General features: G+C 39.2%; 1 protein-coding gene and 1 long non-coding RNA gene across 18 annotated transcripts in view; one reads left to right on the top strand and one right to left on the bottom strand.

The window, feature by feature from the left end:
- AOPEP (aminopeptidase O (putative)) overlaps window positions 1–26,474 on the top strand; it is a 185,176-nt gene that overhangs the window by 40,009 nt on the left and 118,693 nt on the right. For all 17 annotated transcript variants that reach the window (XM_083464871.1, XM_083464869.1, XM_083464881.1 and 14 more), the window contains 2 exons: window positions 22,998–23,187; window positions 25,291–25,397. In XM_083464871.1, coding sequence (XP_083320997.1) covers window positions 22,998–23,187; window positions 25,291–25,397 — 297 coding nt within the window. The remainder of the gene's footprint in view (window positions 1–22,997; window positions 23,188–25,290; window positions 25,398–26,474) is intronic.
- The window catches only part of LOC310688518, a 122,728-nt gene that overhangs the window by 63,116 nt on the left and 33,138 nt on the right, over window positions 1–26,474 (bottom strand). The window lies entirely within an intron of this gene.

The raw sequence follows: 26,474 nt of genomic DNA, 5'->3' as shown, positions 1-26,474 counted from the left end.
TATGATAGCAATACTTGAGTTAATAATAATCTGATAAAAACCCTTTTGAAATTGTAACTGTGACCAAGCAAAGAAGGCAGCCGATACATAATTATAGAACAGAACTGTAGTGTTGAAGGGACCCCAAGGGTCACCTGATCCAACCCCACGTAATGCGGGAATCTCAACTAGATCATACATGACAAATGACCATCGAACCTCTGCTTAAAACCCTCAAAGGAAGTTGGAATCTAGCAATATTGTAGGGCCACAGGTTCCCCATCCCTGCTTTGCATGATATGATTGAAGTAACAGGCTAAGTATGTCCTGGGACTCCCTTTGAAAGGTTTCCCATCATATGTATCAGCCTGCCTGGCCACTCATTTGCCATCAAGTGTTAAATAGAGCAACAATTTATACCCCTGTTGGTTAAGGCTAGAACTTGCACTACTGTTACTATTTTGAATGCTAATGTATGATGTTACAATAACCAAGTATTTGGAAAGCTTCATTCTTTGGAGGCTAGTAAGATGGCACAGTCTATGCTGTGAAATGTCTATTGCAGATCTCTCATTTGACTGTATTCTTCATTGGGTTGGGTTATAAAGCAGATAATTCTGCAATAAAGTCATGCCCTGAGCCAGTGGTCAGATTCAGAAGTAGAATTCAGACATTAATGGAATTCCACAGTTCTGTAATGGCTTCCTTATTAAGTCCAATGGAGGGAGCCATCTTGGTTATGTCTCTCTCTGGGTTCTGCAAACTAAAAATTACAAAGTTAAAATTATAACTTTTTACATGTATGCATGGTGCCAGCATATCAACTAAATTCTGTTTTGTGTTAAGCATTAGTGATGAAAATACAGACCCACTGAACTGAAGTCAGTGGATTCATTCTTGATTTATATCTCTAGTAGGAAACGGAAATGAAATGTAGCCAAAGATTTCTTAGCAGGACTGCTAACATATAGGATTTGTTTAAATTGGATGGTTTTAAGCTTTAACCGTGTTTATATATTGATGTATGTTTATATTCATTAAAGCATTCACTTCTATCCTGGACTTCAGTGCACACAATGTTAATGCATATTTTCAGGAGTAAGTAAACATTTGACATCCATTAAAAGGATGGTAATGCTTATAACAGTACATCATTATCAAGAAACAATTTATGGAACATATAGAAAACATTGCTGTGTAAACTTCGTATACTAGATGTCTATGTGGACAATATATATACATAAATATATTCTATTTTATTTACATTTCAGTTTTAAAAGTGTTATTCTATTTCTTTCATAATCATATTGTTTTTGGAACATTTTACTTCCTTTTCTTTCATGGTTACTTCTTTGGCAGGCTTGACTGTGTTTATGCTAGGTAATAAATGCAGGCTTCCTTTTATTCTGCCAGCCCAATAGCTCCCATTGCAAGAATCAACAGCCAATGACCTTGTGTCAGTTACTGCTCTGCACTGTCTCTCAGGTGCCAGCCTAAAGTCATTTTCTGTTTTCCTCCATGTTTCTTGAAACAACTTGTCAAATTTGTGGAGAGGGGAACAGGAAATCTTTTCATTTCACCTTTCTCCTGTCTAGCACACCCTCTTTTTTGCAAACATACTTGAAGCTAGTGCTAGTCAGTGTTATTACTTGTGTTGGTCTGTTGCCCTCCACTTCTCAATTTGGTTTTTAGGAAAAATGATGTACTGATCATAGCTCTTTAGCCTGAGATGCGTACAGTGCTTTCTTAATGTTATCTGATATATTGGTTTCTAATCATGTAGATTTAAAAAAAGAAAAGCATTGCACATAACTGTAATTCAGTGATTATGTATATATGTATAAAAACTAATTCAAGCTTCAGATGCTTTTGTGTTGTTGGATAAGTTGATTATGGAACCTCTGAAAAGGTTTGGTTAGGAGAGATGTTTACATAAAAATGATACCTAAAGAGATTCAGATACGTTTTTGCACTTGGAAGTTATCCTTCTGCATTTGAATTCTGAAATACAAATGGAAAAATACTTATCAAAGTTATGGGGGAGAAAAACTTTTGACTTGTGACAGCTGCATTTGTTTATAGATTTCTATCTGTAAAATCCCAGTGTAATTTGATCGCATATGGACAGCTGTTTGAATTCTCATATAAAACCATACTCCAAACAGTTTGCCTCCCGTTTGACAAGAATATGATATATGTCAGAGCAAACATTTTTCTTCACAGTAATAATTACTTTGATAGCAGAAAACAGGCTTGCTTTTTTGTATTATTATGTTCTGATGTGGTCCACTTTCTTGTTTGTATTCCAGCACACTTAGCAATAATTTTAAAAATTAGTTTTAGTGTGGCTCATATTATGATTATAGCCATAGGTATAATCATATAAAGGTAGGTAACCTTCTGTAGGGGTAATAACTGACTGCATTGCTATTTTTGTATTCCCAAAATTCTTCATTCAGTGGAATCCTTTGAATTCCAGTTTTATTTTAGATATATAACAGGTTTATAGCCCATAAAGTTGCAGGTATCTGTATGTTTAAAAGGTAAATATGAGGGTTGCAGTTGGTTCCTGAGTCACAGCAGAATCAGAACATGTGACCTAGAATCATACAGAAACTCCTGGTGATGATAGCAGTTAATACATTCCAGCTGTGTGAGCAGTTTGTAGTGATGAGGCAGGAACAGAAGCAAGTGGCAGGCAGTTGAGAAAGTATGTTGGTGAGTAGTTTGATCCAACTAAGAGTGAAGAGTTGCTCAGAGTAAATAGCTGGAGAATGTTCTGAGAGCTTATAGTGGAAAGTGAAGCACCACTGGTTCCTTTAAATCTTTTGGTAGACAGAGATCAAGTTTGCAGTACTTACAGAAGTTCCTTCTGGCCTAGCTGCCAGGGTATTCAAGAGGGTGGAAGTCCCAGGGCCAGCAGAAACCCCAGACTCTGTGCTTTCTTTTTCTTTTAAAGTAAATCTCTAGCACTTGTAGAATGGATGCTTATGAAGCAAAATGTGCCGGGCAGCTAATTACAGGGTGTGCTTGGGGGAAGGATAGGGGGACTCCATTGGGGCTGGTACACTGTCCTTGTGTACAGCTTCCTCTGATGGGGCTGGTTAGGTGAAACCCACCCTATATTTTTTACTAGATTCAGACAATATACATGGAGCTTCCAGGTTCTTTTGGAAGGAGCTTTCTGGCTCATTTTGAAGAAGTTTTTTTAAATCTTTCCTTGTAGAAAAGTGAGTGTTGCCCAGTGAAATAAATTAGAAATCCAGGATTTTTCTTCAGGTATAGTGCCTCAGTGGTAACAAGAGTGCAGCTTCTGAGAATTCCTTGCTACTGCCCCCAGCTTTCTCTCTGCCTTTTCCAACTTGCAATTTCCTTTCCATCATTTTCATTCCCTGATGGAAGAGGGTTATTCCTCACTCTCTTATCCCTCAACAGATTCTCAAAGATAGGTCTTCACTATATTATCTCATACCATTTAATGCAATTTGTAGATTGCAATATAATTCATTTCCAGATTTGCATTGCATACATTCCTGCGAATAGACATCCCACCTTTAATTTCATTAAGTGACCAAATTCTTGTTAAACTTTCATCTAGTGCTGATGTTATCCCCAAAGAAAAAGAATTTGATAAAAAAATTAACAGCCTTGATTTTTTTAAAATCCCAAAACAGTTGCACAATTTACCTGTAACATTCAGTTGCTGTTTATGCTTAACGTCTTAAACTGTCCTTGATTTTGCAACATTGGGGAGAGAGAGGCAGGAGAATTTGTTCTTACTCCTATTTTCTTTGTATGCATGTCACCAGAGCCAAACATTGATTATCCAACTCAGAATATAATACTGCGCACTGTAATCTTGTTGTAAAGTTAATGATGTAATACTACATTAGAAAAATGGTCATTAGATTATGGGCTTTATTTAGTCTGCTAGCAGGTTCTTCGATATTTCTTATTAAATTTTGCCTCAGACATTCAGATAAAAGACAATAAATCCATTTTTGTATTATATTTAATTTTTTGAACATTTTATTGGCCAGAAGGGCACGTTATTTTTTTTTAATATTCAAATATATTGAACTATTTTATCAAGGTACATTAATTTTTCACTAAAATCTACCCTGTTCCATGTATGTTTGTTTGTTTGTTTGTGTGTGTGTGTCTTATAGCAGTTCCTCATAGAGACTAACAAGCTGTTTGTGCACAGTAGTGTCTCAGATGTTTCTGTGTCTGGGGAATAGGTGGTTGGTCTTGAAATGTAAATGTTTTTGGTGTTTTGTGAATATTTGTTCATGTCACAATATCACAATAAAATATATTGTTGGCTACAGAACTGGGAACAGGTAGTTGGGGCTAGAAAGTACAGACTGTACTGCTCACATGATAAATTAAGACAGTTGCTAATGAAATGCAGCCTCCCCTTGAGAACAGAACCCAGATAATCACATTATTTTTGGGAGACACAACTTGTCAATGGACAGGAATACCTATATCTTTATTAAACATCCTAAAGCTGGATAATTAAAAATCTACAAGATGGACCACATCAGTAAAATTTGATTCATCCCATTCACATGATCTTATGACAATTTACTTTCACTCAGATCAATGGAAATTTGTTGACTTAACTAATAAGGTATTGTAGTGTGATTGATTTTGGCCTGCTTAGCATAGTTTGGATAGCTTTAAAGGGAGATTAGATACTTTCATTGAGGGTAAGGCTATAACTGCCACTAGCCATGGTGGCTATATTGTCAAAGGCAATATGTCTCTGATTGCCAGTTGCTTCACAAGTGGAGACAGTTCTGTTGTGCTCAGTTCCTGCTTTCAGGCTTCCCATAGGCATATGGTTGGCCCCTGTGAAGACAGGAAGCTGGTCTAGAAGAGCCATTGGCCTTATCCAACAGCTCTTCTTATGTTCTTATTGCCTTTATAAAGTTTACAAATTCAATTTTGGATGTGCATAGCTAGTTTGGTGTGTATTGCTATGTCTGTCACCTAGGCAACAACTGGAGAAAACTCGTCAGACTTCCCTGAAAGGTGTCAGGCAGAAATTCTATCTTTCCTTTTCTAAGTAATGGAAATAATCCTTTATTAGCATGAGGAATAGAAACATGATTGGCTTTTTTTCTTGCACGCCTTCTAGTCTCCTATAAGGATTTGTAATGTAGTGATTCGTTCATGTAACAAAGACTGGGTGGAACCCTTTCCCCAGTGCTGAAACATTTAGGATTTTAAAAGAAGTTGATCCAGTAGATCGTACACTCTTTGATGCTCATTCAGGTCTGGCTGGAGTGTCCAGAGACTATTTATCTATTCTATAACAAATTTTGGATGTCTTGAAATGGCTTGAACAAGGAGTTTTAGGCTATAATCCTGTAGCCATTTCCCTGCATATACGCCCCATTATTTGGACTTATTTTTTAGTAGGTGTGTAGATGAGTGCACCAACAGTTTCAGAGACTTTCTATTAGATACCCTTTTGTTGGAAGAAAGACTATCCTATTCCTTATGATTTTTGTACAAAATATATTTTGTACATTTATTGTGCCCTCAAAGAAGAAATAATCCAAAACATGCCGGGCCTGAAATAAATCTTTATTTGAGTGCATAGAGATTTTTTTCCATCTTTTTTTCATTACAGGAATTGGAAATATCCATTTGGGGTGGTGCTACAGTAATACCTGTTTAGGGAGAATCCTATTTATTTGGAGGCTGTTGTGGGCTAAGGGGTGGCAGGTAGCACCATTAGGACTATAGCTGGATGGAAGGTGAATACCAACTTGAGTATCCCCTGTTGTTCTGTTCTCATGTCTCACTACAGAGTATCATTCACCTACAAACCACTCTTGATCTCATAATTTTCAGGCTTTTTGACACTTGAATGTGATGCATGCACACAATTCTTAATAGTGGGTGATTGTAATATTCACATTTAGAATAAATCTGCCACAAACCCCAAACAATGTCAAACACATCTTGATATTTTTAACCCCCTTTTACTCATCTGAGTGATCACTTGATTTAAAATTATAAATTAGCACCCATTGTTATTGCTAGTATCTACTGTGGTACCTCGTGTTACGTACTGCCCCCCTTATGAATGCTTTGGGTTACTCACTCCACTAACCCGGAAGTAGATGCCTCTTGTTGGAAACTTTGCCCTGGGATGCAAGAGGAAGTCGTGCTCCGGCGGCGCGGCAGCAGCGGGAGGCGCCATTAGCGAAAGCACACCTCATGTTATGAGCAGTTTCCGGTTATGAACGGACCTCCGGAACGGATGAAGTTTGTAACCGGAAGTATCACTGTAGTTGTCAAGCCATTGTTCCAATGCACTTTGCCACACTGCAATATTTTTTGTAGGTACCACTTCTTCCCTCTTAAACCCAACGTGGGTGGTGGCCATATTTGGGGGACACCTTAGGTATAGAGAAGGATATTGGTTTGTAATTTAAAATAAAAACTCAAGAATTAGCAGCTTCTAGAACCTGTTTATGTTTAGGGTGTCAGATGGTGCAGTGTGAGGTATGAAGGATAATGGAAAGGGAGAGAGAAAATTGGTTGCTTTGATACCAGGCTTGCTTGTTGAGCACACTGCTTTATGGAAGTGAGTCGTGGGCAACTTACAACCACCAGGAGCAATCCCTCAACACCTTCCACATTCTGCATCAGGAGGATTTTGGGTATCACATTCACATTCCTGTCCGAGCTATGTCTATGCTGGCTTGGCCATGTCCACAAATGGAAGATGGCAGGATCTCCAAGGACATATTCTATGGGGAGCTGGCTTCAGACACCAGGCCCGTTTGCAGAAAATACGTCTGCAACGAATGAAGGCTGGCAACATCAACTCTGCCATGTGGAATACCTTGCAGACCTTACGCCCAAAACATGCTCCTTTTGAAGCTGAGGACACATTGCAGTGTTTTGTTGCAGATTTCTAAACCAGTTGCAATGTCACATTTTTTTGTAGAGGCCACTGAAACAGGTGAGCTTTGCCCACAACAATTCTAAGGAGTAGGTTGATCTTACGTAGTCGTAAGGTTAATCACTTCAGTGGCGCTGGAGTAATTGGGAGATTTAAACCTTAGTAAGTGGCCCAAACCTCTCTGGAAATGCATGCATTCTTCAGTATGCCTAGAGAATGACTCTACTGAAGAAGAAAAAAATCCTTACAAGAAGTTGTTACCTACAATACACAGGATGACTCTTTAGTTTTGCATCATATGGTAAACCAGATTTTCAGTGTACAGTTGATGATGGACCTTTCATTTATGATATCATTTAACCTTATTTCCCTTCTAGTTTAATAAGTGTGGCTATTCCAAATGAATTTATGGCTCTGTATTTCTGAAAATCATGTAGTAAATATTTTTTAAAGACCTCGGTTGTTTAACTTATGTGGGGCTATTAACCCCCACACAATTTTGTTCAGAAAAAAATTGTTTTCTGGCCTTAGTTGCTCCACAGCTCTGTTTAGAATTGCATAATCTGTGGGTTGCCGTAAAGTTGTTACAAATTGGAGGGCTGATATAATATGAAATGAGGCACCTCGCCTGAATGTTGCTTTTGTTTCCTCTTCAACAAATTAGCATGTTGACATTTGTCACTGATGGATTTTATTATTTGCTGAAAGGGTTTTAGGGGAGTTTGACAGCATGAATGGTTTGTCCTACAGACTTTGAGAATCGATAAAGGCATCTTTGTTCTTTGTGCAAAACACACAACAGATATCTTATTGACTGACACGCATAAAAAGGAAGGCTTGTATAGCTGTTGCACAAAATAAGCTAAGAAAATAATTTTGAAGTCATTGCTTATTCTGTGTTCTCTCTCCCTATGTGTCTTTCTTTTTGTTAACATGTATCTCATTAATCAAAATAATGAGAATTGGTGGATGCTCAGTTGGTAAATGGAAGACATTCTATTTTATACCCTGAGCAGCGTGCATACGGTTTGCGGAAGCTGATAAAAGCAAAACACAAACAGCATTCAATAGTATGATTGGTTTATTATGAAAAGTATCTTTACCAATGGAGATCTAAGATAGGTGTTCTAAAACTTGTTGAATGTATAAGGCAAAAATATAACAAACTAACTGTGTGGATGGAGAGAATCTTTGTATGTTAAGATGGAGTTAGACAACATTTGAGTTACTTGAGCTGCTTTGTTACTTGTTTCTTGCAGAAGAAAAGGGGAAGACAGTTTATTAGTTCCTGATGTCTTCATTGCTTGAAACTGTGCAGAATATTCAGTAAGACTATGCAGATATTGCATGCAAATCAGGCAGCTTGAAGACTTCATAATTCTATTTACTTATTGAAATGTTCTGTGGCATGGAAAGTTTAACTGGATGTGATTTGATCTAGTAAAGGAAAACTATACATCTCTTTTCTTGGTAAACAGAAATTACTGCCTGGTTCTCAAGACATACTAACTGAAGTGTATAAATTTAGGTGCTGGTAATGCTTTTCTTCATTGCCCCAACCCCAATTTTCTGCTAGAAAAACCCATTGCAAAGCAGCTGAATTTTTTTTTATTGCTTATAACACAGAAAGCAATTGTTTTTTCTTTGGTTTGTGTGACTAGGCACTGAATTTTTAACAATATTTTTAAACATAACATGGGTTAGCACAAAAGGTATCCGGTAATTTAAAATTCTACTGAATACATTTGATGTATCCCTTCAATCAGATTTCATGTCCTTTATTTCTTTTTTGTCATCTTACTAGCTAGCTTGACAGAAGTAGATTCAGGTAGGTAGCTGTGTTGGTCTGATGCAGTCGAAATAAAATAAAAAATGTCCAGTAGCACCTTAGAGACCAACTAAGTTTGTTTGAGTATAAGAAGTGTGCATGCACCTGATTTTTTAAAAATTTATTTTGACAAAATTAGACTTCACAGTTAATAAAGGTCCACTGAATCTCCCCCCTGCCCCTTTTTAAATGGCTATTCAAAGCTACATGATTTTCCTCCTGGCCTGAAGAAATGGCATCGTCTTCTTTTTATTCTCAACTTGGATAGATTCTCCCTCTCTGCTCCCTTAGATTTCTGCCTGATCTGTTTTAAGAGCTTTCCCAACATATATCAGTAATATTAACATCCATGTATGGTCAACCAGTACTATTATTGTCAAGCAGATCATGAGAGCTTTCCTAATGTCGCCCCATCAGACTTCCATCTGATGTTCTTTACCCCACACCAGCTCTCTCACAAGCTGTACACAAGCCAGATTTAAAAGTTGATTCTGCTTTATTAATTTTGGTAAAGGGATCAGTACTATGAAAATAATTGCAACATGGGTAACAACTTTTAACGTAGCCATGGTATGTTTCCATTGTTTACCTCCCCTCTTGGGGAAAGGGGTTGGACATAATTTAAGAGGTTAGCCCTCACGAAAGTCAGTCCAGAGCTTCCAGCAATAGCTATGATGGAAAGCTGCAAAGCACAAAATCCATCTGGAGACAAATAATAACATTCATCAATGACAAATGTGACAAATGTCAGACTGAAACAAAAAACCCTGTTAGGGATTATTTATCATGTTTATCAATTTAGTAAAAGTACTTGGAGGCTTACAAGGACAATGTACATTTTGATCAAAAGGCTTTAGATTGGGTTGTTGTATGTTTGTAGTTATACAATAAATAGGAGCAATGGCAAAGATACTCCCCTGTCAAAAGACAGGGCTTTTATTCACCTTTAGAACAGGATCAGAGAAGTGGCAAATGTCCTTTCTGGTTAATTACTTCAGTGTCTTTTACCATATTAAACTGAAAAAACCCATTTAAGTTGTGTAAGCCTCCTATGCAATAAAGGGCAGTAGTTTGGTGGTAGGGGAAACACTTTAAATGCAGTTGGTCCCAGGCAACTCCAGGTGGGGCTGGGAAATACTCCTCCTCAAATCTTGAAGTGAAATGACTTACTGCAGTCATTACTGAACTAGGTGGATCAATGGGATGACACTATATAAAGCAGGCTGCTAAGTGATGGAGCAACAGTCCTTTGTGAATTGAACCCATGAAAAGACATATTAATTGTATGAACTAAGAAGCCCCAGTGCACTTTGGTATTAAATTAACTGGTTGCTACTGTAATTCCCAGTTCAACCAAAGAAATACAGGGAAGAGTAAAACTCTTTTTGGTAACCACAGAGTGGTTGGAAGGTCATTTCAGATTCCTGTGTAACTGGGAGAATGCCTAAGGGCACTGACTCTGTCCTCTACCCCTCTGTAGTATGAACAAGGTTTCCTTGTGAAACTGCTGGAGTAAACTACTCCCCGGGTGACCTTGTCTACGTGATATTACATATATCAAATAATTCAGATCCTAGGCATAACAATGTGAAGGAAGTAGATTAATTGTAATCATGCACTTCTATCCACAGCGAGCTTCTACATAGTAACTTATACCGTATTTTTCGCTCTATAAGACACACTTTTTCCCTCCTAAAAAGTAAGGGGGAAAGTGTGTGCATCTTATGGAGTGAATGCAGGCTGCGCAGCTATCGCTGTGCAGCAATCCCTCTTGCTGTTCTGGCTTCAGCGATAGCCGCGCAAAGCCTCTTCAACAACATTTGATTCAGAATATTCTTTTTCTTGCTTTCCTCCTCTAAAAACTAGGCGTCTCTTATGGTCGGGTGTGTCTTATAGAGCGAAAAATACGGTACTATAAGCTTGGCCAGGCAATGTAGTGTGTAACCAGGAATGTGTGTGTGTGTCTCTAAATACCAGTTGCTGGGAATCACAAGTGGAGAAGGTGCTGCTACATTCAGAACCATTTTGTGGGCTTCTTGTAGGCATCTGGCTGAGCTCTGTGAGAACAGGATCCTGGACTAGATGGGCCTTTGGCCTGATCCAGCAGGGCTCTTCTTATGTTATTGTATGAGTTTGATGGGAAGAGGCAAGTAGTGTACCTGGAGCAACCTCTGACTCTGTTCAACACCAGGAAACCAGCCATAGTAGGAATGCATAGTGCACACAGCTCTTTGACTCTTTGATAGCCTTTTTTTGCTGGTAGAAAACTAGGGCAGGCTGCGCAGCATTGCCTGTGTAGACTGAATATCAGATGTGCTGAAATAAATAGATAAGTGATAAGCTGGTCCTGAAGCTGACAAGCGATAAGAGGAAAATTGTTATCTGTATTCTCAAGGGAGGGAATTGTAATGTGCAGAATCCGTAGAGACTGCTTTCAAAACAAAAATAGGTTTGTCTGTAGTCTCTTGCCGACTGGAATCGAAGTCCGGACTTAAAAGGCTTAGAGCTAAAATTTCAAAGACATCTGTGGGCTTTACCCACATGACTTCCTTTAACTTTGAAGTGAGTCATATGCCTAAAATCATGGTTTTGTGAATTTACTTTTTAATTCAGTACACTGAATTACTCTTCATTGTTTGGGAAAAAAGTTCCCTGTTGCTATCTAAATGTAGTGTATTAAATAAAGGGGTTAGCTGGACATTTCAGCAATGTATTCACAGTTACAAAATGTTCTCATACAGAGTCTTTCCCATATTATTTCATTAAATGCTTATGGGTGAAGTAGAGATTCTAGACCACATTGGTAACTGTGAATAAATAGAAAGGTTTGCTGTGGCACAGAGTACATTGGTGTTGCTTTGCTCATATAACATTAAATTTACAGTTCTCAATCATTTGAGTTCAGTGGGCTTCCTGGGGTGGAAGAACGGGATGTGAATTCAATCGATTAATCAGTACATACATACATACATACATACATACATACATACATACTCCTAGGTATGTATAGGATCACAACCTAATTCACCCATATTGAATCCAACTTGTTTTGAAGGGAGGCAAACTTGAAAAAGACCAAATGTGCCATAAAATGTATTTAGGTTCATTTGTGTATTATCATGGAGCTTTCAGAGCATTTTCAGAGCATATAATGAAGGTCAAGAAAAAAGGCTGGGAGTTCACAGTGAGGTTTTGTTTGTGTTTGTTTGTCTATTATATTTCCAGACTACTCTTTATCCAAAAGATCAGAGTGGTTTATAATAGCCATATGAAAATAACAATAAAAGAGTCATAAGATAATAATTAACTTAATTAATACAATCAACTACTTAAAAATTGATTTTCTAGATCCGTTTCAATAGGGTTTAGGCCTGGGTTTGGCACAGAAACTGCTTTGGTCACCCTGTATAATGTCATTTGCTGGGAGAGAGAAAGGGGAAATGTGTCCCTGTTAATTTTCCTTGACCTCTCAGCAGCTTTTGATGCCATTGAACATGGTATCCTTCTGGACTGCCTTAGTGGGTGGGTAGCAGTGCTGTGTGGTGGTTCTAGTCCTACTTGGGTGGTTGTTCCTGGAGGATGTTGCTTGGGGAGTGTTTTTCAGCCCTGTGGAGCCTTCAATGTCAGGTTCCACAGGCTATGATTCTATCCCCTATGCAGTTTAACATCTACATGAAACTGCTGGGTGGGATTATCCAGAGGTTTGGAGTATGTTGTCAGCAATATGCTGACGACACAGCTCTTTACATCTGCAGGTGAGGCAGTGGATGTTGTCTTGCCTTGATAATGGACTAGATAGAGCCAACAAACTGAAGCTTAATCCAGATAAGACTGAGGCACTGTTAGTGCGTGGTTCCCTAGACCGGATGGCCAGGAGGTTGCCTGCTCTTCATAGGGTTACACTCCCTCTGAAGGGAGTACATAGCTTGGGGGATACTCCTAGATCCTCTGCTGTAGCTTGAGGCTCAGGTGGCCTCAGTGACGTGGAGTGCTTTCCATCAGCTTTGGCTGGTGGCTTTATCTGGACAGGGATAACCTAGCTACTGTTGTCTATGCTCAGGTAACCTCTAGGTTAGATTACTGCATGGTGCTATATGTGGGCTTGTCTCTGATGATGGTGAAAGAGCAGATTATTGGTTTGCTTTTGTTTTTATTATGTATTCTGTGTTTTTTATATTGTGATTCTATGTTGTGAACCACCCTGAGATCTACAGGTATAGCAGCAGCAACAACAACAACAACAATTACAACTGTGCAGCAAAAAGAGCATTTCTGTTCACCTGGCCTCATCAAACAAGTAAGATCTATATCCTCCCAAAGGTTATAGGGCCAATGTTAATGTACCATTAATTTAAGTGTAACAGTGAAGCAGAGGTTTAAATAATGTTACATTGAAATCAGCAGAACAGACAAATGTTTAACTTTTATCCAATATCTACATGTCAATCTGTAGGATAGGTCCAGATTAAAACCACTCTTCCCAGCTAGTATTTGTTTTGTAAACAGTAATTAATTTGCTATGGCACAGTCAATTGCAAATCCATTTTGAGGATAGAAAACTACAATAATGAAGTTGTTCCATGAACATGGCCAATTCCTGTAGCAAAACAGTTTTGACCCTGCAACAGATCAATGATTTTTTGCATATGCAAGTTCCATTTACACAGAATGTGATCTGAATCTACTATTACACAGTGTTACAACTCTTCCTACCTCACCGACCTTCATGAGAGCAGCTTTTTCTCATTTGCTCCTGGGAATGTGCTACCTGGGAATGAGGGGTCACTACATTCAGTGCTCCAGAACTATGTTGACTCTTATGCATATAATGCAGAAAACATTACCTTCTGGTACTCTAAAAAGACTAAATAATATGAGCCTTGTGCTTTGTATATGCCAATTGATAGCTATCTAATTTATAAAGGGATGTCTTTATTTCATTAATAATATGTAACTTGTTTGGATTCAGTCAGTTTTAATTGATAAAAATGTATTTGTTTGCACAGAGACATTTTGGTTGTGTGACAAGTATGATTACCTCAGTGTGTTAATATTCACTGTTGTGAATTTTATCCCTAATCATACCTGTTTTGGTTTTCAGAACATGAATCAAGTATGTTAGGAAAACCTTTTGTCCTTGTGTGCAGTCTCTCTGTTTTTTGTTTTTTACCAAAGAGCTTCATTAAACTTTAAGCATATACACTAAATTAAGCTAACGTGTCTATGATGTTTTTGTTGATTAAGTAGTACATGAGAATGATCTAATGTTTTCCCCCTGTGGCTAATTTTCAAATTGGCACCTGTTACTCTCATTAGTCTTGAAGCCGAGCTGTATAGACTTGCTGACAGAGAGCTGAGTCTCATGCTGGTTAAACCATGGTTTGGATTTCAGTTGCTCTTTAAGAGTTTGTTAAGGAAATCTAAGAAGTTACATCTTTAGATCTTCAATAAATAAGAAAGATTTGAGCTTGGTGGAAGAAAGTGCATTTACATTTGTGGTGGTGGTAGGAGTGGTTCCTGTGTATTCTATGAAATGGTTTGGTCTTGTGGATCAAAATTAATACATATGATGGATTTAGAGGATTCTCATCTCATTTTATATCTTAGCTAAAAAAAGAGAATCACACTTAGAGTCAGTTCTCAGGTTCTCTTGTAATATATTCTGTTGGGTGAGATTTCATAAGATTGCCTTTTCAACTGAATGATGTGAAAAATAAACATTAGATTTGATCACTATAATGCCCCTCTTATTGAAAGATGTACCCAAGAGTGCACATGTAGAAAACAAGCTATTAATTTGTTTTCTATAGGTGTATTGGGAGCCACTCCAACTTTCTGGGAGGGATTGCTAATTTTTTGTTAACTGGGTGCGGTTTTCAGTCCTTTTTACTCCACCCATGAACCTGTTCTAGCCTGCTTTTGAAGTTGCCTGCAACTTGGGTTCATGCTGTGTTATAAATTGAAAGCATAGCACCCTGAGGCTCTCCATAATATAGGAAGACTTGGTCAAATTGTAATCTTTCTTTCTTTTGACTTCAACCAGAGAAACAAGTTAATTTTCCCTAACTGTTACTCATTATATTCACAACTTCATTGTTAAAAGGAAGTTTCAGTTTGATGCATAAAAGAACTCTGGGAGAGGACAGCTCCGAAAACCATCAAGAAAACACATTTATCAAGTCACATTTGCTTGGTGAATCTGCCTAACTGCAGCAAAATACAATAAGTTTCAATGGTACTCTCCCATGAAAACCTGGCAATTCCACAGTGTGAATGAGTGTCAGTGAAAACACTTAAAGAGCACTGCTGGGATTTGAGATTATATAAATTAGGTTGAGATAATTCAGTTACACAATTTTAATCCACTAAAGATATTGTGTCTGACACAAAATTAGGTGTATGGTAGTCTGCCCAAGCACAACCACACTACCAGTGTTGTGGAAGAAGTCCGGAATTGGTTAACGTTACAACAAGAAGCATCAACTGAACAAGCTACATCAGTCCACCGCTATAAGGCTATATAAATCAAAATCCCAGCACCACCCTGTGGAGAAGTTTCACAAGTGTCTTTGCTACTGTTTTTTTGCCATGTACGAGGCCTTAGCTTCATATAACTTTCTTACCAAATGCCAGGCAAGTCAAACCTGGAGGCCGATCTGGTCTGCTTCACTGAGACCTGGGTGGATGCGCAGGGTGAAGTTGGTCTCACCTAGCTGTGCCAACCTGGGTGCAACATCAGGGCAGACTTGAGGGTCAGGGAGGGGGAGTTGCTGTAGTCTATAGAGATTCCATCTGTCTCAACAGGCTATCTGTTCAGTTGAGGGGGGGGATCTAGAGTTTGTGTTCCTGGCCCTGAGCAACTGGGACAGATTAGGGATTCTGCTTGTTTACCACCCACCTTATTGAGCAGCAGTCACGGTGCCTGAGCTGGTTTTGGAGGTGGTGTTGAAAATCCCAGACTGCTGGTTGTGGGGGGACTTCAACATCCATGCCAAGGAAACTGGTTCTTAGGTGGTTCAGGACTTCATTTCTGCCATGACACACTGGACCTTGTTTTCTCAACTGGGCAGTAAATGGGGGATTTGAAAGTGAGGGGTAGTGAAATCAGTCCCTTATCATGGCCAGATCCCTTTCGGCAGAATAACATTAACTTTTAAATGTGTTTGAGGAGGGGGTTATTGGTTTGTTTTGGTTTTTGATTTATTATGTATTTTGTGTTCTCATTTTGTATTTTTATGTTGTGAACCACCCTGTGATCTTCAGATGAAGGGTGGTATACAGTGGTACCTCGGGTTACAGACACTTTAGGTTAAAGACTCCGCTAACCCAGAAATAGTACCTCAGGTTAAGAACTTTGCTTCAGGATGAGAACAGAAATTGTGCAGTGGCAGCAGGAGGCCCCATTAGCTAAAGTGGTACCTCAGGTTAAGAACAGTTTCAGGTTAAGAACGGACCTCCAGAACGAATTAAGTTCTTAACCCAAGGTACCATAATAATAATAATAATAATAATAATAATAATAATAATAGCAGCATTGGATACTAGGGAGTCTGTATGCTGTTCTTATGGTGTTCTGCGTTGCCCACACTGATGTGTTGTGGGTATTTGTATGGAAATTGTTATGGTGCCCAAGATCTCTGGCCAGGGAAACCATACTTATGATGTGAATGTTTTTGTGAAGTGCTAAACACATGCACTGTTCTTCCCCTCTCCACGCAAATGGCAAGCTTTGAAAATCAATTCAGCATTCATGTGGTATACAGAAAATCCAACACATGTGGATCTCATCTTAGGTTGGGGGGGGGGGGAATCACCTTGTGACGGAATGGTAGCTACAGGACAACCACAATTGCCCTGGTTGGAGGAGGGATTGGCACATGACGCAGTCACTAACTGCCCCTTTCTCAGCCTGCCCCACCCCACTCCCCACTCCTTCACCAGAGCTACTGTGATTGGCACCAGCCCTGCTCTCCCCAGCTCCTCTCTTCCCAGACACATCTTATGTCCTTTGAGAAACAAAAAGAACCCCAAATTTAAAAACACACAAGTTAAAAAACTGTTACAAATAATTCAAAACATTTTAAACAATTAGGGCAATAATAACAGCAAATAACAACCCTACCCTAAACCATGCCCCAACCCAAGAGTCAGTTCAGCAGCCTCAGCACACCCACCTTTCCAGGCTAGGTGGAAAAGGCCAACAAAGCAGTGAACAGGCGTTCCAGGGCTCACAGCCAATATTGTCTCTGGCCTCTTCAAAAACCTCAGCCTTTTGTAGCTGGAGTCAGTCAGGGCCCTGCCATCCCAGGCCAGGTAGAAAAGGCCTGCAAAGAGCAATAGAGCAAACATACACTGTATCTTTAATCAGTGTCAAAAAGTTAAAAAAAAATAATTAGTGGCATCTGCCCTGTGGAATGCCCTCCCATCAGATGTCAAGGAAATAAACAACTATCTGACTTTTAGAAGACATCTAAAGCCCTGTTTAGGGAAGTTTTCAATGTTTGAGTCTATTTTTTATATTCTGTTGGGAGCCTCCCAGAGTGGCTGGGGAAACCCAGCCAGATGGGCAGGGTATAAATAAATTACTACTACTACACTACTACTGAGGTTATTTTAAAGGGCAACTTAACTTCACAGGGTTTCCTAATATATTTCTGTTTTACATGCTAACTATATTTAAAACCAAGCATTTGAGATTTCTGCTACCTCGGGTTACATACGCTTCAGGTTACATACGCTTCAGGTTACAGACTCCGCTAACCCAGAAATAGTACCTCAGGTTAAGAACTTTGCTTCAGGATGAGAACAGAAATTGCCCGGTGGCAGCAGGAGGCCCCATTAGCTAAAGTGGTGCTTCAGGTTAAGAACAGTTTCAGGTTAAGAACGGACCTCCGGAACAAATTAAGTACTTAACCCGAGGTACCACTGTAGTATTTTTTTCTTAATTTCAAAGTATGTATTAAATTATTAGTATGGTGCTGCTGTGGACTCCCAGGCTGGAGCAGAGACTTGATGTTTATATGTATACCGCCCTGAGACCTCTGGGTATAGGGTGCTATATAAATTCAATAACAAGGAGGAGGAGCAGGAGGAGGAGGTTGAAAAGTGGTGTTAGGATGGTCAGGCTTAGCAAGAAGCAAACCTTTTTTAAAAAAAAAGTCATAATGAAAAGGAGTGATCATAAAATATAATGGATAGAATACAATGGGGTTTGATCTCCTGATCAAACACATTCATCAAAGTATCTGGAAAAGATACTTTTCTGGGTGATTCCTTTTGCTTTGTGCCCCCTCCTCATCTGTGCAAGAGAGTTAGGGTGGTGCTTGGGAAAGAAGAATTATCCCAGACTCCCTTTCCTGCTTCCGCTGATGGATGCGTTCCATCAGTGAAGCAACACGAACTAGATTCTATCTAGTATACATAACTAAACATAAAAAGCAATGACCAAAAGGAAGCCCACATGGACTGCAGCTAAAAATATGCATGCACATGAACCCCTCAAAATCAAAAGCTCTACTGAGGCAGCAAAGTTTGTTATGTGGGTCTTTTGTGTCCCGAGTGTGAAATCGCACCAGGCCATTCAGGATCCTTGCCAAAGAACAATTGGCACTGGAAGTAATATAGAACTAATATGTCCAGCTCTTTAGACAATTTGTGTCAAAGTTAACAATTACCTTCTGCTGCCCTAATCAGCTGCCCTTCTGCTGCACCTAATTCAGAAGTGTCTTTGATAAGTGGCTGAGGATATTGGGCTGGAGAGGCAGCCTACATGCCTTTGGTGAGAGAAATAAAGAGGAACTTTTGAGGCTTGAGTGGGAATAAAGCCCAAGTAATCCTTTCCAAACCCCAGAGGAAGTGCTTTAAAATGAAATTCTGTTCCTGCTGACCTGCTTGCAGTGCAGTTCACATATGTTTATGTACATGCGTGCAATCTTGTTTCTTTCGCCTTCTCATAAGAGGGACATTTTTCAGTATGTGACCTTTCTATTACTTAAGTGAGTGAATCAAAAATAGGTACTTGAAAACATAATCTCTGCCTTATTTCTTCATATAAATACAACAGATGCTTAAAATGCAAACCCCTTCTGTGTGTCTGTTTATAAGGCCTGAAGTTACTTTTGTTTTGTTTCAGCCAAATGGCCAAAAGGCTGCCAGCAGTATGTCTGGAATGTTATTTACTTGGTACATTTCTAGGCTCTTTCTTTGTAGCATTGCATATACCACAGCTAGGGGTCATTTACTTAAAAATGACCAATGCAGTACCCCCAAGCTGCACAGTTATTCTTCTCAATGGGGGCTTTGTAATAAAAGGGAGTGTCTCATTATGTACTGTAGCTTCTGTGCTCCCCTCCCCCTCACTGCCTTTTTCGTTCTTAATAATTTGATTTGGTTTGGGTGGAGGTTTGGGGAGGTGCTGTTTATTCTTGCTCTTTGTTCTCTGTGACTTTCTTTCTTTGCTAGGGCTTCAGTGTCTTGTGGTATCTTTTGTGATACTAGCTGATTTAACTCCATTTGACCTGCTTTTCTGAATTTTCATTTTAAGACGCTTACTTATAAATGTGCAAGTGTGTTTTTCCTCCAGCAGAAACCACTCTTAAAAACACTGCTCTGCAGACAGATCCAGACAGATAAACTTCTTTCAAGAGAAGTGTGGGTGTTCATACATTTTTGAGGGAAGGGTTGGGCTGCATAATAGAGGTTCTTTGGAACATGGATTAGTACATCTTGAAACTGTCTTCAGGCCATATCTGCACTTTACACATATGGGAAGAAGACTGTACCTTTTCAGTTATGCCATAATCAAGGCGTAGCCCTTGATATGCCATGCCCCCTTTAGCTATATAGTTTTTGAGCTGACCTGTGCATTATGTTACATCAAACTACAGGGACAGCTTTGTAAAACATGAGAGCCAGGATAGTTTAGAGTGTTGGACTAGGATCTGGGAGACCATGTGCCACGGTCCAGTCTACGGGTGATCGAAGTCCCGGCTGGGGACGTCAGGACCAGGGGCAAGATGGCGAGGTGGGAGCAGGAACCAGAGTCCAGAAGCCAGGGGTCTGAGGGTCAGGAAGCAAGGAGTCACAAAGTCAAGGGTCGAGAAGCAGAGAGTCAGGAAGCCGAGGTCCGAGGATCAGGAAGCAAGAAGCCAAACGCAGCAAGGCAGGAAACGTGTTGCTGTGGCAAAGAGCCAAAGGGAAATGCTGACCTTACATTCCTTCCCGGCTCTTGCCACCAGGTGCAGTGAGTTACCAAGCGGCCTCACCTGTGCAGCCATGCCTTGCCTCTCCAGAACAAACTTAGGAAGGCCCCAGTCCTGCGAAGCCCTACTGGTCACAGGGCCTGGCTCCTGCACACACTCCTGACACCAGGGTTCAATCCCCCTTCAGCCATGAAGCATACTGGGTGACCTTGGGCCAGTCACTGCCTCTCTCAGCCTAACTTACCTCACAGGTTTGCTGTGGGAATTAAATGGGGGGGGGGGAGAGAACAACATATGCCTCCTAGAACTCTTTGGACAAAAAGGTGGGGTAAAAATGCAATAAAATAAATAATAAAACATAGCTAGGTGAAGAAGCAGCTACTTGACGTAAGATGCCGCTCAGTAAGATACATTTGAGAAGCAGAAACCATGTGTCCTGTGATATCGGAACTCCTTTAGTTAAAATGTCATAATGGCAGGGCATATGACTTCCATTTTGACTGCTGAATGTGTTTAGCTGTATTCAGGAAGGTGTCTGTCATGCTGCCTGACTACCAGTGGAGAAGAAGTTGAGAAAAATTTGGGATGGGAATAAAACTTACAAAAGAACACCATGTCATACACAGGCTTATGAAATTTTATTCTCGTAACAAACCTTTGAGGCAGTGTAGGTAAGAGATAGTGACTTCTACCACCCTGTGACTTTAACTGATGTGCAGGTATTTTAACCCAGATCTTCCTGGTCCATGTCCATCACTCTTCAGATTTTTTACTTCACGTGTTCTCCCAAATTACAAGACAATAAAATTTTATCAATAAGCAATCAACAGATCAAATACGTATAATATGGGAGGGGAGGTTATTGGTATGTTTTTGTTTTATTATGTATTTTGTATTCTCATTTTTGTATGTGAACCAACTTGTGATCTTTGGATAGAAGGCTGTATACAAATTTAATAAATGATAACAATAATGCAACCATATATCAGTATATATATAGAAGCAATAAAATTACATGCTTCCTTCAAATTTTCTTGTAAGCTTGTCAAAAAAAGAAGCTTTTATAGTTGTTTCACTATAGCTCAGCAAAGATGTGCTCTATATGTTCTTGTGGTAACCTAGCGATTAATTTCCTGCTCTGCGTGTGTTAGGATGTTGGGGAAGGAGTTTATTAAGTGAATTCTTGTGCAAAGGTTGTGTTAGCTTTGTACTTTGAAACTTCCTTGTAGTTTCAGTCCAATTTGCAGTTGTTTTTCACGGGGAAGTGCAATCCAGAGTTTTGGGGCCACTTTGGAAAAGAACCTGCTCTGCTTTGCAGCTGAGAGAACACAAGGCAGATTAAGGTCAACCTCACTTTATGAAATATTTTGGCATATCTCCAGCCCTGACTTGTGAATTGAAGAATTATAGCACTCTGCTAGTCCTGGTTTTGTACTGAAAATTTTGCTGGTGTGGTTTCAGTCAAGAACTGCATTTTCAATCATTTTTACGTGAGCAAAGAAGATCTGCCAGGCATGCAACTTTAATGAAATAATCCCATTGTAGAATAAATGTACTGATTAAAATAAGCAAGAGTTATATAACATTGACTAGGTGGTGTTTGGAAATAACATCCTGGGTAGGAACAACCTATAAATAATGCAACAAGTTTTAGTCCCGTCCCCCCTGAAGATTTATCTGCCCTTTACACCCCAAATCCTGCAAATTTTGTAAATAATTCCAGAAGCACACTCACCATTCAGTTGTCTTCGAGGGAAATGTTACACCAGCAATTTGGTCCTGCTCCTAAGTGTTGCATTTCATTAGCATGATTTTAAAAGAATCTGAAATGTATTTCAGAGCGTGAAAGAAGTCCGTGGTTTACAAATTTCAGCTAGCTATATTATTTATTCAACTCCATATAATGACTTGTATTAGATATTGGAAAGTGGCAAAGCAATGACTTCATTAGGCTACACAACAAAAGTGGCATGCGTAACAAAAATGAAATCCTCTGTGTTCACATACACATAGCCATCTTAGTAGGTCCTGATAGAAGCTGAAATGGGGAGGACATGTTCCTTGTTATTGGAACTGAGTTTTTTAAGAGAAGAAAAAAGTCACAGATGCAACAATAAATAATATTAACTTAGTTGTAGGCAACCTTTCTGTATTTCAACTGCCATTTCCACAGTCCTCCTCAGATATTTTGCAGAATTGCCTATGACGTTTCTTTGGGTATCCAAAGTCTTAATCCCCAAAACCTGTATCATGCAAAATGAGGCATTGGGTGGTTTATAGAAATGGCCATATTAATTTTATCCCAGAGAGAAGCCTATAGCTTGAAACAGGGATCATTCATCATTCATTCCTTTTTCCTGTGGTGCTTTGCTATAGCTGCTCCCCTACCCCAATTTCTGTAACATGTTAGAACAAAATCCATGTGCACTCAGGAATTGACACCTACTCTTGCACGTAGAATGCTGTACAGATCTAAGAACCCACTCATCGACAACTGACAACAGACACCCCCTCAAGACCAGTGCCTATTTTAGCTTCATTAGGTGCTCACTTTCCCACACTTTTTGTCCTAAAAGCTTAGAGTTTTCAACATTTACAATGTTCCTTTTTGAACGAGAGCCTTTCTCTCTCTTTTTTCTCTCTCTTTGTTTTCCCTGGTTGCTTTGATCATTTAGCCGAAAATACCTATGGTCTGTATTCACACCTGCCCTTCTTTTATTATCTTGGCTTAGGCATAAATGCTTCCACTGAAATAAATCAGCCTTGTAATTTGAAAAATATAAAACTTTGGTTTAAGTTACTTATTACAGGTAATAGCTGTTTGATGGTTGAATGTGAAACAAATGCTTGGCAGAATATTTAGCTTGAATCTCTGCCAGAAAACAATAAAGTGCAACCTAATTCCTAAAAATGTCTGAGCTATAAACTAACTGTCATGACATAGCATGCATACAGTAATAACAGGCTGACAAGGCTAATAAAGTCTACATATTGCTATAGCCAGGCAATGCATGCTGTAACAGGTTCATAATGTATTTTGTCCTTCATTGATATTATGCAGCCCACACATCATCTTCATGTCACAGAGCACATTATCTGGAGGGAGCCATCTCTGTGGAACACGCCTGTGCCATGAAATTGCTCATGCCTGGTTTGGCTTGGCTATTGGTGCACGTGACTGGACTGAAGAGTGGCTAAGTGAAGGATTTGCCACTCACCTAGAAGATGCATTTTGGTCAGCCGCACAACAGGTATGGCTCAAATAGTCGTTTTCATAATGTAGAAATAAGGATAACCTTCAGTTTACACATTTACAAAAAGAGCAAATAGACTCCCTGTTTAAGGATATAAGTATTGCTATACTGGATCAGAACAAACATTTATCTAGTCCAGCACTGTGACTATTTCTGACAGCAGCTGTCCAGACCCCAGGGAATTTCACTAGTAGGATAGTAAAGATAACCTAACGCCCTTGGAATCTAGTAAACAGAGGTATACTGCTTCTGAGCAGGAGGAATCTGTTTGCAACTGTCTTAGGTAATGTCTTATCTAATCTCCTTAAATTTATCATGCCCTTGGCCATGAGCTTGGCTTGATTAACTTCCATATGTAGAGAAATCTGTTAGATGAAATTGTAATTGGTGGTACCTGAAATAATTTGCAACACTATCAAATGTTTCTGTTCTCCCTTTTATCTTTAATGCATTGGTAATGTTGTTGTCATGCACTAATTTGGCTATGTAGATGCATCCTGGCAGGTGAAGTATAAATAAAGGTGTGAAAACATTCTTTATCATAAGTAGAAAATCAGTTGTTCACTGATGAACTGGAAATTGGTATATAATTCATTTTTCAAGACAACACTGTAATTATTCTTGTGGGTTGTGGGACAGGTATATTATCAAAGAGAAGACAGAAAGATTTAGGGCAAAAAAATATTCTGACTTTCAAGGTTGTGACTAGCAGTATTATTATACTGAAATAATATGCCAACTGTTTTAACTGAATATTCAGTTAAATTTTTCCAGTCTGGTGTTCATATTCTTTAACATGTTATGTAGGAGTAAGAGAACCGTACTTTGTAGGGTGGGAACATGTATGGCTGCCCTATACTGTCAGACCATTGATCCGTCTAGCTCCTTGTTAACTGTGCAGGCCTGTGCAGCCAAGGACTCCAATGTTTAACTTAGTATTTAATCAAATAATTTATTTGATTGATTGATTAAAATATGTAATCAATAAAAATGTCTCACAGATTCATTGGACAGATTTTTCTTTAAACTGTGATTTCTAATATATGAGATATGAAAATATAAGAGCAAGAATGCATTCTCCCTTCTTCCATTGCACATCATTGCATACACAGGGTGTTTGCCTCTTTTAAGATGATACCTATGATGACATGTATGAATAAAATAAAATCAATTATTTGGTGCTTCTCACTTCAGCACTTATTTTCAAATTGAACTGGTTAATTAATGGATTAAATCTCATAAGAATTAATTGACTAAGACGTCTTTAGTCAAATAACAGCTCAACTGAGAACCTTTTGTTGCACTCTGTTCCATGCTGGTGTAATTATGCTTTAAAGCTTTAGGTCATGGCCCCCATCTTGCAGAAAAAAACACAAATGGCAAAAAACCCAGTGCCCAGTTCCACTGTTTTATGCCTTTGACCTAGTGGTTCAACTCCTTCATTTGAGTTGTATGCCCCCATGCCATATAGAAGGTGAAGAGACCCTCTGAAGTAGCACCCACAGAAGTCCAAGGGGCTGGCACCACAAGCAAATAATGTATTGATGCATGCTTAGAAGTGCTTTCCATTGCACACATACCATATAGTTCCTCTCTTCTACACAGCGTTTGGATAAGGGCATAAGCTTGCTGATAGAGCAACTGCTTTGCATGCAGAAGGTCTCTTGTTCAAATCCCGGTGTATTTAATTGGGACTGGAAATGTTCTCTGACTGAAAAGCTGACCACTGCTGGTCAGTACTGAGCTAGATGGTCTAGGGTCTGCCTTGGTATAAAGCAGCTTTCTATGGGTGGAATTCATCTAATGTGCCCCGTGAAAGATTTCTGTTTATGCAAGAGGATTTCTGCCTCTGCTCTTCTTCCCCTGCGCACCCTACGCTATCTGAAATTGTCTGTGTGGAGGTCAAGAGATCTCCCAAAACAAAATATATAGTAATAATAATTTTTATTGGTCATGGTAGTAGGAGATAGGTTAGGTGCCTGCTCTTGCCTCCTCTAAAGGGTGACAGGGCTTTCTCTAAGCTGATGGGATTTCCATTAAAAACTACTGAGAAATTGAAGAAGCCTCTAACAATAACCTGAATATTTGTGTCCCAAGTAGCTGTCAGCTGATGAAGCAAAAGAGCAGCAAGATCTGAAAGCTGTACTGCGCTGGCAACGCCTTAGAGATGAGGTGCAGAACTCTGAAGGAGATCTGCAAGTGTTAAGGTACAGAAAAGGCTGCTCACTTATTGTTTCTTCTCTCCTTATCACATTTTCCCTCTCCAAAAGAAGGATATTGGAGTGTTCTGATTAAATTATTACATCTTCCAAAGGGTTTGTAAAGCAAATTCATATATTAATTAGAATATTTGTGTACCACAGTTTCATTAAAAAAATCAAAGAGGTTTACAACACTTAAAATGCAATACAAAAATTAAAACAGCTCACTATTATGGAAAAAGTTTTTCTTTAATTGTCTGCATAATCCTGGTGGCAAATAGAAGTATACGGCAAAGGTTTGAAAATTAGAACAGAAGGTGTCTGCTCAGCCCCGAATGGAAGAACACTCCACAGGAGCAGGCCAATAACACAGAAGGCTGGGTTAAGTGTTGCTGTCAGATGAGCCTCACCAGCTGAAATATAGAAAGAGAAGACTGGACAAAATCAAATGGGTTGAGGTTGGAGAGAGGATAAGGAAAAACAACCTAGGTTGCAATCCTATGCACAGTCCCGAGAGTAAGCTTTACTGAATTCAGTAGAATTCAACATCCTTAGGGTTGCACTGTAAGTTGCAAGCTACTTGACTTTTAAAAAATGAGGAGGAAGTCTTAAATATTGATTCCAATAAAAAATTCTTTTCTCAGAAATTACTGCTCAATGGAACATATCCAAAGAAATGGTTGAGGGGCTAAGTTTTATGAAGTTGAAGGCACTGGGTATATTTAGGCTGAAGAAGATAAAATAAAAAAAATTAAATAAGCTGCTTACTGAAGAAGAGATAATGTGATAGCCACTTACAAATTTGTTTTAAGGCTGTCAGATCATGGAGCAAATTTGTTTCTGCTTATCCCAGAGCAAGAAGAGTGGGGCAGCTTGAAACCCAAGAATTGCCTGCAGATTCCACCTCAGAGGGTGGGGAGCTCAGAGGTAGAAGTCAAGGTGCATAGGAGTGGAATGGGAGCAACCAAAACAGATGGACGAGAAAGTGGTACTCCTGATTAGTTCTCACTTCTGATATTTTCTTCCCCTGGCAACCTGCTGGTTGGATAGTGGGTGATTCTGTCTGTTTCAGTGTCCAGCCTC

Source organism: Podarcis liolepis (genome assembly GCF_965112155.1).
Source record: "Podarcis liolepis genome assembly, chromosome: 11".
In the NCBI taxonomy this organism is placed as follows: Eukaryota; Metazoa; Chordata; class Lepidosauria; order Squamata; family Lacertidae; genus Podarcis; species Podarcis liolepis.
Note: the sequence above shows the minus strand (reverse complement) of the source record. Positions and strands in the feature narration are given on the sequence as shown.